The 13,371-nt window shown below is 36.3% G+C and overlaps 1 protein-coding gene and 1 long non-coding RNA gene across 2 annotated transcripts; one reads left to right on the forward strand and one right to left on the reverse strand.

Moving 5' to 3' along the window:
- Positions 1-2,618: 2,618 nt before the first annotated feature.
- Positions 2,619-9,762, reverse strand: LOC110912267 (exocyst complex component EXO84C). Its single transcript, XM_022156952.2, has 7 exons — positions 9,506-9,762; positions 7,612-7,706; positions 6,440-7,469; positions 5,261-5,791; positions 4,988-5,179; positions 3,156-3,292; positions 2,619-3,087 (listed from the first exon to the last, which is right to left on the reverse strand). Exons 1-7 carry the CDS (start codon positions 9,599-9,601, stop codon positions 2,796-2,798), a joined length of 2,373 nt encoding a protein of 790 aa, XP_022012644.1. The 5' UTR covers positions 9,602-9,762; the 3' UTR covers positions 2,619-2,795.
- A 352-nt stretch (positions 9,763-10,114) lies between these two features.
- On the forward strand, positions 10,115-12,870 carry LOC110910144. The gene is made up of 3 exons (XR_002575895.2): positions 10,115-10,251; positions 11,012-11,096; positions 12,469-12,870. It is a non-coding gene; the product is annotated as an uncharacterized LOC110910144 (long non-coding RNA).
- Positions 12,871-13,371: the final 501 nt, after the last annotated feature.

The raw sequence follows: 13,371 nt of genomic DNA on the forward strand, positions 1-13,371 counted from the left end.
TTACGGTATGTCAAAGGTACCCTTTCCTTTGGTCTTTCCTATAGCAGTTCACACCCGCCTGATATCATTGGTTACTCTGATGCCGATTGGGCACGATGTCTTGATACGCGACGATCCACGTATGGTTATTCGATTTTTCTTGGTGGTAACTTGGTCTCTTGGAGTGCAAAGAAGCAGCCTACAGTCTCCAGATCCAGCTGTGAGTCTGAATACCGCGCTATGGCTAACACGGCTGCTGAACTTGTTTGGATTACTCATCTTTTACGAGAGTTGCATGCTCTTCCACCTGATCGTCCGACGTTACTTTGTGACAATAAGAGTGCCTTGTTCATGACTCAGAACCCAGTTTCTCACAAACGTGCCAAACACATTGACTTGGATTATCATTTCATTCGTGAGCTGGTTAATTCCGGTAAACTATATACCAAGTTTGTTCCAACCAATCTTCAGGTGGCTGATATTTTTACCAAGAGTCTTCCGCGCGCTCAATTTGATGTTTTTCGTGACATGCTTCGTCTTGGTCCGCCACCATTTCGATTGAAGGGGGTATTAGAGGAAATGATTTGTAGATATTTGTATTTATTTAATTGATCTATTTCCTTGTAAATCAGTTATTGACTCTCCATAATCATAGGAGAGATTTCTGTATGTTTTGAATATAAATACTAATCTCAATCACCTCACAAAGCATTGAGGTTGATTTTCTACAGGTTTACCTGGATCATTGCAGCAACTTAGGAGATGGACCAAGCACACCTTGTCTTCTCTGATCCAATTGAGACTTGAACACTAACATGAGAACCCGTTAGAAGGGGTCTGAGACTGGGGTCTCCGAACCACCCTCTAACGCCCAAGTCAGTCAACTAGTCAAGTATTCCTGATAAATTATATATATAAATGTGATTATGAAGATAGAGAGCTGATAAATTATATATATAAATGTGATTATGAAGATAGAGAGGGTGAGAGTAAATTGAGAAGGTATGGAGCAAGTCTCTTGACAAATGAATAAAGGAAAGATCGAATTGAACTTCCTATATACATAACATAGGGTCGGCTAAAGCCTTGGTGAATTTATATGCATTAGGCCTAACATGTTGGGTGGTACCAATTAAGGGTTACCTTAGGTCCTCAATTCACTTGGCATTTTCCAAAGTTTTTACTAGATCGTGATTAGAGTTAATTACGTTTTTCATCCCTATAGTTTATTGAAAATAACCATTACATTCCATTAGTTTTAAAAGATGCTAAAACATTTCTTGTACTTTCGCTTTTATAAAAATTACAATCGACCCTCATTAACGTAATCCAGTTATTCTGTTGGTATATCTGAAATGACCATAATAGCCTAGTTATTAAAATTAAAATAAATAAAGAGTTAGTTACGTTTTCCGTCCTTGTGGTTTGTTGAAAATAACCATTACAGTCCATTAGTTTAAAAATTGCCAAAACAGTACAAGTATCCTTCATTTTACAGTCCATTGTTTGAAGAGAATTGCCATGGAGTGTGGGGGTATGGGTGGGTGGTAGTTTGCTGACGGTGGTGGGCAGAATGGGTGGTGGAGGTGCTCATCGTTTAAGTATGTGTATGTGGTGGTGGGAGATGTTGAAGATAAAGTGGAGAGGGTGTGGAGCCAGAGTAGGTGATGTTCTGGCTGGATTAGAAGAAACAGAGAGAGTGAAGAGAAGAGTGAAGGATAGTAAATAGATGAAGTTGTTAACCACCATTGTTGGTGCGTTGAAGGTGGAAGTTGTGAGTACTAGTACTGTTTTGACAAATTTTAAACTAATGGATTGTAATAGTTATTTTCAACAAACCATAGGAACGAAAACCGTAATTAACTCTTTATATATTGTAGTTTTAAATTTTAATAACAGGGGCATTATGATCATTTCAAATAAACTAATAGAATAACTAGATGGCGTTAGTGAGAGTGAACTGTAATTGCTACAAAAGTGAAAGTATAACGATTGTTTTAGCAATTTTTATACTAATGGACTGTAATGGTTATTTTTAACAAACCATAGAGACGAAAAACGTAATTAACACTTGTTATTATGAAAAACTTCTACCATATTTTTCTTTGACTCGATTTTATAATTTTGAATTCTTTTTACAAGTTTGATTATTTATAAAGATTATGTGGGCTTTTAAAATTTTATAAACTAGTTTGTGAGTGGTTAGTTATTTTTTTTGCGATACTTATTATATTTTCAAAGGCCTGTGTAAGTGTGTATTAGTAATTTTATTATATAAAAGATAACAAATAAATTCTAGCTATACAACTTTGCCTTAGCTTCACATTAGAACTCATTTTTCATATCATAAATATCCAAATACATGTTTAGTCAAGTTTAAACCTAGTTTATTGACGTTTTGAGACATTTTAATAGCATACCTGACTTAGCTCAGCTCATGCATGAATAGTGCCGGCCCTCCCGAGATACATACCAGTCTTATATTTCTCGACGTCCGAAGGTATCGACTACTATTGTAATGATACATACATCCTTAGAAAAATTTTGCATGTCTACCCAACCCAACATGCTTCGAATAGCGCTGAAAAGTTACCTGCTTTGACCTGTTACCCAAAACCGGTGCTAATAATTGTCACATATTGACCAACTAGAAATAAATTTTAATTAACGTCCTGTAATGATCTTGTTGTCATAATCCCTCACCTGACTATTCTACAGACAACGAATAGACCGGGCCAGAGATCCATTAAACTATAAAAAGAGTTTCTACTTTAGTAAAAAAAAAATATTACACAAGAACCAGCTTCAGTAACACGTCACGCGTCAGGATCTGAAAAATCCGAGAGGCTATCCAACATTTGACTTTCAGCAGAAGCAAACGACTCGGATGAGGTAATTGTTGAGAGAGAAGATGGTGATCGATCAGAATCTGAAATCACTTCATCATGTAATTCAACATCATCATCGTCATCATCGTCGTCGTCATCATGCAAGATTATATGGTCTTCATCTATTTCAGAAATTTCTGACCCGTCCTCACCTCCCATCAACAGCTTGTTTATTGCAGCCTTTGCGGTTTCAACAAACCATTCATCCTCCGGAAGTACACTGAGTAGTGAGATCAAAGAGTTAAGTAAAAATCAATATGAGAATCAAGCATCAAGGGACGGGTTTACCTTTGTTGGTTTAGACCTCCGCTCGAAAACGTTCTGATAGCACGAGCAATAATCGATGATGCCACCTGCTGCACATTTCTGGAAGGGTAACCAGCAAAACGCGCGATTTCAACAGTGAAGTGCATATCAAGAATTAACTGCAATAAACATTTGGTCACAACATGACTACAAGCCACTACATACTTTCGTATATTTCACTGAAAGCTCACAGGCCCCACGAATACCCCGCTAACCAATAAGAGCAGGTAAAACGCAGCTTGCACTGGGCAGGTGGCCGTTAAAGGCGCTTACATTACCACTTAAAGGTTCAGCTTTAATATTTGTTCAGATCACATAAAAGATTTAACTATTCTACTGATTTAAGGTATTCTTAAAGCATTTTGATATAGGTTATTTCCATATACTCCTTACTTGATCTCCATTACTTTTACATTATAACTTGATAAAAAGTTTAATAAATAAAAGCTACAAATACAATTACAAAAGCAAGAAACTGAGAAACATAGGTAAAAGACAGTAGCTTTACAAGTGGAAATTTTATTTCTGTTACGCTAGCTTCATATAAATTTACAGAAATATAAGTTCGTTAAATTATTATTAGGGCTCTAAACGAGCTGAATCGAGCCGAGCCAGGTTAAGCTCGCAACGAGCCAGCTCGACTCGGCTCGTTTATTTAGTCGAGCTGAAAATTCGAGCTCGGCTTGTAAAATGTTCGAGCCAGCTCAAGCCAAATTGAGTCGGCTCGTTAATTTTTATTTTTATTTTATTTATTTATTTTACAAATATTGATACTATAAAAAACAAAAAAAAAATACACATATCTATATGTATTATTTTTATTTTTCTAATATTTTAAAGACCAAAAGGCATATTAAAAGTATATGTAAAATGTCTATTTTACCTCTAAGGATAAAGATAAAACAGTTTAAAAAAAGAAAGAAAGAAAGATGGGCGGTGGAGATTAGGGATGAGCATTTGGTAACGGGTACCGGTACCGAATTTCCCGTACCGAATCGGTACCCACTTTTAGGTGTCTTCGCTACGAGTATTTTCGATACCGGTACCGATTCAGTACGGTACCGGTATTTTACCGAATTTTGCCTTCAAATACCGGTACCGTACCGAACATTTTCGGTACCGGTACCGAGCTCATCCCTAGTGTAGATTGCCACTGATATGCTGGGGGTGATGGTGGTGTTGGCGGTGGTGGGTAGGTGTTGGTGATGGTGATAGGATGATTTAATAAAGAGAAGGAAGAAGATAAGGGGTGATTTAATAAAGTGGGCCCAAATGTTTTTTTTCGACTTTTTTAACGGTACTTAACTGAGAAATATAACGTAGGTTAGTGATAAGGACCATACGAAAGCAAAAAAAAATTACAACCACTGGATCAATTGTGTAATTATTGAAGTCCCGGGACCAACTCTGCAAAAATGGCAAACCACAGGGACCAACCAGGCATTTAACTCTTAAAAGTATTATATGTATAATTTTTTATTTATTTTCCCATATTTTTATATGTTATTTGATTAATTAAACTTAAAATGTTAACACTTCAACCCCCTCCCAACATATATTTTTTTATTTTAATACATTTAAAATTAAAATTAATCTATATAAAATAAAATAATTTCGAGCCGGCTCGTGAGCTTACGAGCCGAGCCAGACCTAGCTCGAGCTCCACTCGTTTACAAATCGAGTCGAGCCAAGCCGAGCCGGCTCGTTTACAACCGAGCTTTTTTCGAGCTGAGCTTCATTCGAGCTTTTTCCGAGCGAGCAATGAGCTACGAGCTTTTTGAACACCCCTAGTTATTATTCATGGATAAGTTTACCTGTTGCAACCCTTGCGGATGAAGTTTCGACACTTGGTTTTCTAAAATGCCCCAAAAATCCTCTTCATTAGACATCAACCACATAACTACTGTCTCCGTTAGCCTCGCAAGCAACACCTTCTGTATCTTTTCTTTCCCGAGTAACACATCGCCAGCAACCGTTGCTAACTGCTGCAGTTTTCCAAACAGTGCCTGCAAACTCACATACCAAAGGTCAAAACTCAAATGACGTAAACAAACCGTAATCCTATCCCAATTAAAAAGACACTTAACCTGGAAGGGCAAAGAAGGCAACGGATCAGAATTCCAGTTAAGATCGTCACTTTCGCCGCTTAAATAAATGTGTGCATCAAGTCGTGTATTACCATCTCTTGAGTAAATGAAATTCAAAACATATTGTCTGCAGAAATGATCTCGAAGCTTATCCAGTGGATGCTGAAGCTGCTTTCTCCAGTCCTTATAATCTATCATATTGTTCACTAGAGGGGCAATGTTGTCATTATCAACTCCATTTTCTGCTGCTTCCTTGCTTTCGTTTAAAACACTCCAAATTTTGGACATGACCATAGGTAATAGCTCCTCTGCAATGGTAAAGGCGGTCCCCAAAAGGGCGAGTTGTTGGGAATCTGATTCGGCTCTAAAAGGTACAGCTTCTTTTAACTCCACTAAACTATCGTCTTCTGATGGTTCGGGTAATGCTTTTATCAGTTCATCCATGTATTGATCAAAAAGTTGCAAAATTCTACCGAGAACGTTTCCTCCAAAGTGTAAAATCACTAGGCGAGTTAGCTGATCCACTATATCCTGTGCAAAACATATGCATTATGTCGTGCCGTTGGCATAACGTCATTTTTATAAATGACCAATTTCAGAAAAATGAACGTGTTTGTTCGTTAAGTTTAGGTAACGGACGTTCATGAACATAAATGAGCTCAAACGAACGTTCATAAACACAACAAAATGAAACATGTAACAAATTCTGAATAAAATTGGTATCTTTCATCTCATTGATTACGTAGATCCACCCATAGTATACTAAAATAATATTTATTAAATAATTTAAATAAAATACAATCCACTAATATTTATTAAATATTTTACTAGTGGGAATTTTGGAGTATTTAAATATAAAAAAATTCAAACCCCAATGAACTATCGAACATAAACGAACACGTTACCGAATGTTCACGAACATAAACGAACGAACGTGACCTCTGTAACTATGTTCATGTTCGTTCATTTAAGTAAACGAACAAAATTTCTTGTTCATGTTCGTTCACTTATTAAATGAACGAACACAATCGAACTTCCCACCAAATGGTTCACGAATTGTTAGCTGAACGTTCAGTTTATTTGCAGCCCTAGGTGTATGTAATATAGGTTGCTAAAGCAATCTCCATGTTAGAATCCACAGAAAATACCAACACAGACAGATAAAAGAAGTTTACTCACTTTGACCATGAAAATGAACCTTGTGCCGCTATCAACAAGCAGGCCATCAGAAGATATAGCAAAAGTAGACAACGGTGACGCGAGGCGTGGTGACAACGGAAGGATTTCATCATTTCCAGAAAAATCAAAAACAAGTTTTCTTGCCCGTCTGAAATTCAATTCTAGAACTTCTTCAACGTACGGCTGCAAAAGCACCAAAAGCACCTTTGAAAGCTTCAGTCCCTGTGATTCCAAAGCCGAGCAGTGATTAAGACTAGCCTGAACACAGACGCTTGCAGCACGTAACGCCGAAACAGTCTCCGAAGACGGTGCATTTTCCTTAACCAGCCGCACAAACAACTCAATTTGCCATTCCGCCCACTGAACAACTTTGTTATGGTAAACGAGATCATCTCCGAACATTGAACTCGTCTCTTTTGTCGTTGATGAAATTGTGGAAAATATAAGGTTAGATAAAGCAGCCGAAAATGTTTCGGGGTAACAAGAACATGATGGAAGAAAGACATCGATGTTTTTTACGAGACGTGCTCCTTTTGCTTTGAGAAAAAGCTGAAGTGCAAGAGGACCTTTTCCGAGCTTAACTAACCCATGAACGACGGTTTTTAATTCAGCAGCGGTAATCAAGGTTTGTTCCGTCATTTCAACAAGTTGATTCTCGAGCAATGTTTTTTGTTTCAGAAAAGCGGATTTAAACGATGAAACTTCATTCAATAAAGGATGCTTTCTTTCTTCTGCTTCTATTGCTTCTAATGCGTTTATCGCCTCTTCTACTTTATGTTCAGCGAGAAGAATGTCTATATTCTCTAAACGTAATTTCATCTCATCTTCCGTCTTATTTGAAGATAAGATGTCGATTTCGTTGTCTTTTTTAAGTTGTTCGGGATTCGCGAGGTCTGGGTTGGCTCGGCTCCACTCCCCCAATTCATGATAGACGCCACTTAGTAATTCTTGTACCAAAATTCCTTGTGCGGAGATATTCTTTCTTAGCTCACTCATCTCATGCTCCGTTTCCACAACCTCTTCTGATAACCTATAGATTTGTAGATATAATAATACACAATAAAAACGCTTAGAATCACTTTTTGATGTGTCATGCGTGTGAAATTAAATTACATGTGAATGCGCATACACATGAAGAGAAAGAAAAGAGCCAAATCAAAAAAGCGGACTACCTCAGAAAAGCTAAGTACTTGGTCCGAGTGTTGCCACATAAATTCTCTACTGCATCCTTCAAATCAAGAAGCTCAAAGCAAAGCTTTCTGATGCCCTACACACAAAAGAACGATGTATTTAATTACAAAATTGTGATCCACATTTACAAAATGGATCATGAACTATTTGTCAGATGAAAGGGACGATGTAGTTGGAAAACATAGAAAGAAAATTGTAAATTGCAAACCTCAGATATCTATAGAAACTAATAATTAATGCTTTAGAAAACATGATTCATACATGTTACATATCTGAACAAGCATTTAAACAAAGTCTTGAAAGTTGACGTTTCAAGCATCAAGCATAGAAAACCTTGCTAACATAATCATATATACTTAGTTAACGTTAACCCCCTTTACCAGATTTGTTTCCAGTTAATCAATATATGTTGTTTCCTATAAGAAATAATTGTATATCAATCATCCCTATTTAAAAGGTTAAGCTTTCCTTAATCCCAATAGAAAATAATATTTTAGAGCTTTTGTGCCCACCACGCCCAAACTCTAAAGTTCGTAAGCCTGTTTCGTATGTTCTTAAACTTTTTTATGTCTATGATCTTTGTTGACGAATATGCAGATCCCTTAAACATACACGACACTTAGAGCATTCAGAATACATTCTCATCCCCATCCCTATAGTTTAACTAAAAACCATCTTTATCCCTAACCCACATCCCATTCCTCATATTTATCTCTATTTAATTAAATAATATTTTTTTTATTTATTATACAGAAAAAATGAATGGAGAATGAATTAAAATCCCCAAATATAGAGATTCACTTTAGCTATCCGTAAAAATTTGGGGACGGGGAATGGGATAGAGTGGTGTTTTGATGATTTCCTTAAATTTTGAGGATGGGGATAGAGAATGGGTCGAGGATATACTGATCTAGAGAAAAGCTCCCACAAGAAGTGCTTTACTTAAATGTTGAAGCCCTGGAATACACTTGTTAACCAAAGTGTGAATCCATGACAACTCAAAATCTTCCAAACTCCCCACAAAGATATAGAACCCATTAAAGTTTGATAAGAAAACCTTGAGCGAACGGTACCCTACAAACAACCCAATAACAATAATGCTAGACTTTGGTAAATATAACTCCAACGTTAGTATCTTATTTGCACCAAAGTCCATCACTTTCGGGTGCCATATGCCAACAAGCTGGTTTTGCCTAATCTATCTCAATTATATAGTGTACCATGTGACACGTCTTCATGTTCGACAATACAATATGTTAGGATCAAGCACACATGAATACAAACACGAAGCGCGAAAGGAATAAACGAACACACAGAGATTTACGTGGTTCAGTCTTAACTGACCTACATCCATGTAGGACTCACAGGGCCTGCGAACATAAAACCTTTATACACTGCACAAATGCACCACTCTCATACAATCAAGAAATCTGTGCACACATACAAACCACTCGACGTAAAGTTGGACCTAATTCACTAAATTGCCATATAGTTCCCCAAACCTACTCACAAACTGTACACACACATACATCCTACAAATTCACACGCAAAACAACCATCAATCCTTCAAACAACAATCACATTCAAGAAAACAAAACAAAAAGTATTCCATAAGCAGAATGTAATCATCCTACAACTTCAATTAACTTCAAATTTCTAAAACTCAAACCTAAAATCACTCAAATTCAAATATCAAACACAAGTATTCTCCACATCTAGGTTTCCAGTAACCTAACGCATCTAACAGTAACATTACTTACAGATTCTAACCTAACAAGATATAATATCATAAACACACTGAAATGATCTAGAGCAAAACTGGACTAATAACAATCAAACGGTCACGAGTGTGATTCAGAGTACAGGATTTGATACCTTTTCAGTTTTGGATTGATATATAGTGTCGATCTTAGATTGTGGAGTGACGGATTCGATACACGGAAAATCGTCTTCTTCTTCGCTGCTACTCATTGTGATTTGAAGAAGTTCTGCAAGTATATGAAGCTTTTTGCAGGTTTTGGTTGGTGAATTTGTTGTGATTTTGAGTTTGGAACCCTAGTTTGAGTTCAGCATTTGTTCGGTTGATGTTCTTCCCCAATTTGAAGTTCAGGAACTGTAAGTCTGTAACTGGACACTAGGTCTATTATTTTTATTTATTTATACTAATTCTTTTTTTATTTATACTAATTTTTTTTGCAAATGTTTTTATTTGTTTATACTATTTTTTTTTTTTTTTTTTTTTTTTTGCAAATGTTTTGGAGATTCAACATTTTTGTAACACCCCATAAAATGCATAATAGCTTATTTTAATGTTTAAATGCTTCAAATGATTAATTAAGTTTTTAAACATATAATGGAAGTTTATAAACTTTGAAAGGTACACAAAAATGACAACAAAAGCAACTTTGAGGGGTTGAACATGTAAATTATGATATTAAACATAAGAAAAATGAAAACCCAGTTTTGGTGGGTGTGGGTGTGCGACACAGGGAGGACCAGGAGAGGGGAAACCCCCCCTACTTCTCCAACTCAGCAAGAAATTAACAAATTGGATGTGTTTTTGGATGAAATTCGAATGCATGTGATCAATTTCTCATTCATCTAAGGGTTTCCAACATGGTGTAAGTTAGATTATGTGATTTGAGTTGATGAAATAAGTTTTGATCAATTTGTGATAATTGAATGAATTGAACTTGTGTATGAGTTAGAATCATCATGTTGAAGATGATTTATGCTTGAATCTGACTCTATTAAACATTTGTGATGAAACCCACTTATTTTAGTAGTATGTTGATGAATGATGATCTTGTAGTTGTATAATTTTGTTGAATGAAAGCATAAACACTAATACATTGCTAGTCAATTATGTTGTAGGATGGATGAATTATGTGAAACTAGTTGAATGATTGAGTTATGTGGTTTACTATTGGGTTATGCATAGAACTCATGTACATGATGCCTAAAATGTTGTATGCCCACCATGTGTTTGATAAAATGCCTCAATGATAAGCCATGTAGTTTTGAATAGATTGAGAAGTGTGGTGTTGCATAAGGATAATATAATATTGATGTATTGTGAAACATGGTATGAAATATGAATGAAGCATAAATGTAATTGCTATGTAAATGAATGGCATAATCTCAATGAGAATGGATTAGGTGTAAGATTGAAGTTAGAAGGTAAAAAATTGTATGCAAGAACTTATGCTTTATGAACTAGCTGAGTTATGTGTCATGTACGGTAGTAACGAAGTATGATGATACATATCTTAATTATGCGCTAATAAACTAGCGAAAGACAAACATTACATGATTTGAAAGCCGAATGAATGAGGGTATGTACGATAATTGTATTATGAATGTGACGACATGTATGGATAGGAGTCATGTCAACATGGACACAAGCATGGAAGCGTAACGGGTCGAAGGTAAACACGGAAGCTATGCGAAAATTCGGACGCACGAGGTAAGTAAACTCTTGGACTCCCTCTTTAGTAGTAAAAGAGATTAATTGTATAATGATTTTAGAAGTTATGATGAAATGCGTTTTTGATGATGATATCAAGTAAGTGATTTCCGAATCACTTTTTTAGTTTATTTAAGCAAAGTTATGTGCTAGTCACTTAAGCATGATAATCGAAGCCTATTTAGGATTCGATTATTTAGAAGTGAAAGGTATTCGCTATGTAGACCAATGGGTCAAAATAAGGATTTATTTCATTTCGGAATGGTTGCATAAGTAAAGACGACGACATTATAATCCGGGTAATGGGTAGAATTTATTATAAGTGCGCTAACCGAGAAACGGGGGGCGGGTTAATGGTCAAAAGACTTGGTTTTGAGTTATGATTAATGGGAACAATTTCGCGTAAGGAAATTATACCAATAATGTTGAATTACGTAAAAGGGATTGAAATAAATAAGTTTAACGCATATCGGGAATCAGGTTCATTGACCCCAAGTACCGAACTTCGGATAAAGTAAAAGTGTTATAGTTATAATGTTCATGTGAGTTTCAAGTGTAAACGTATGAGTTGTTAGATAAAAGCATGAACGGGTTGATAATTCGTAAATGAATATTAGGCCGAAAACATATAAGTTAAGAATTTTCTTAGTTCGGATGTTAAATTTTGAGTCCATACGATGGAAGACCAATTTACGAACACATAGGACGAAACGGGAGGTTAAATGGATATATAAATTGAAAGTTATGCACGTTTTTGTGCATAACAAGTTAAGATAGTATAACTGGGAATGTGCAGCACCAGCTGATCAATCTTTCTGTCAAAAATGGGTGGTCGCGTCACGCGATGATGAAGCATAAACATCGTCACGAAACGCGACAGCTGTCGCGCCCCGCGAGAGCCAGTTAACTGGCAAATTTTGTTTTCTAGCCCGTTTCAGCATCCGGACTCGATTTTAAACGCTTATATTGCGAATGACTAACTCATTTCATGGTTTATGGAGTTGGTTTTGTTTATAAATGAATGTTATGGGTCTCCGGATAGTATAAGTATGGAAGTACCCTCGTGTTAGTGAAGGAAATCTATAAGTAAATGTGTATAGAAACAATTAAGGGTGTAGGTCGATATGTATAACGCCTATATTATGTAAAGTTACAATTTTGACATGTTAGCATAAGTGTATGTGAATAAAAGTAGTAAGCAAGAGCCCGTAACCGTATATGCACGAATATAGGTATATATGATTGTATGTTGGTATGTAGTAACGTATGTATGTACGAAGGTGAGTTGCTATGAATATACGTAGGAATGGTTTCAATACTTTGAGTATTGACAATTACTAATGATTTTCCTTGAGATGGGAATGTAATGCAGGTACGAGGTTGTCGGATTCATGAGGAATTGAAGCCGACATTGGACAAGGGGTTTAAAAGGATAATTAAATGATTCCATATTTATATTGTAGAATGTTATACGATGTTCAATCATATAGGATAATGGTGTATGGTAGTGTCTATGACTAATAGTTATGTTGTTTATGATGTCCACCGGAACCACACAGATCTCCTCTTTCACTAGTGAAGATAAGCGGGCACAGTTCGAGTCAAAAGGCGAGGATTGTTGTAAGACCTTTGGTCATTTTATACGATTACATACAAACATCGACTATATCTATGTATTATTGAATAAAATTACAGCGGAAAGTCCGAGTTTGTTAAAACATTTTAACATCTTGTATGAATTTTCGCCGTTTCAGACGACGAAACTTTTAACGGAAGCTTTAATCTTTATGTGTTCGGTTCCTCATCGAGCTTGATCGTCCTCCGGTAATTCAAATGGTACCTACATTTCATATAAACATGAAATGAGTTAGTCATGATAATTTTATAATGTGTTTTTCAAGTTCTTAAGACTCAAAACAACACACAGCAACAAAACTGCAGACATTTAACCCGTCGCGTGCCGCGACAGGATGAGGATCAGGCTATCGCGTGACGCGACACCCGTCGCGGGCCGCGACCTCAATTACCCCACCCTGTCGCGCGACGCGAGGGTGTGTTTTTGACAGAATGGTTGCAGCCAAGTGCTGCATATCCTCAGCCAAACCAACGTTTACGAAAACGGACATGACTCATGCGTTATTGATCCGATTTAGGTCACGTTTCTTCCTACGTGATCGTAAATTAATCCTCCATCAGATGGAGTTAAAATCCGTTATCCGGATTAAGAAAATTTGAAACTTTTAAGCCCTCGGCTTAATATATAATTATTAAGTTT

Source organism: Helianthus annuus, chromosome 15, assembly GCF_002127325.2.
Source record: "Helianthus annuus cultivar XRQ/B chromosome 15, HanXRQr2.0-SUNRISE, whole genome shotgun sequence".
NCBI lineage: Eukaryota > Viridiplantae > Streptophyta > Magnoliopsida > Asterales > Asteraceae > Helianthus > Helianthus annuus.

Bases quoted from the DNA above. Each gene is read 5' to 3' on its own strand.
- LOC110912267 (XM_022156952.2), bottom strand. From the start codon at position 9,601: ATGAGTAGCAGCGAAGAAGAAGACGATTTTCCGTGTATCGAATCCGTC. The intron at 5,792-6,439 runs GTGAGTAAACTT...TGTTTTGCACAG, and splicing joins GGTTCATTTTCATGGTCAAA to GATATAGTGGATCAGCTAAC. The intron at 3,088-3,155 runs GTAAACCCGTCC...CTCACTACTCAG, and splicing joins GGAGGTCTAAACCAACAAAG to TGTACTTCCGGAGGATGAAT.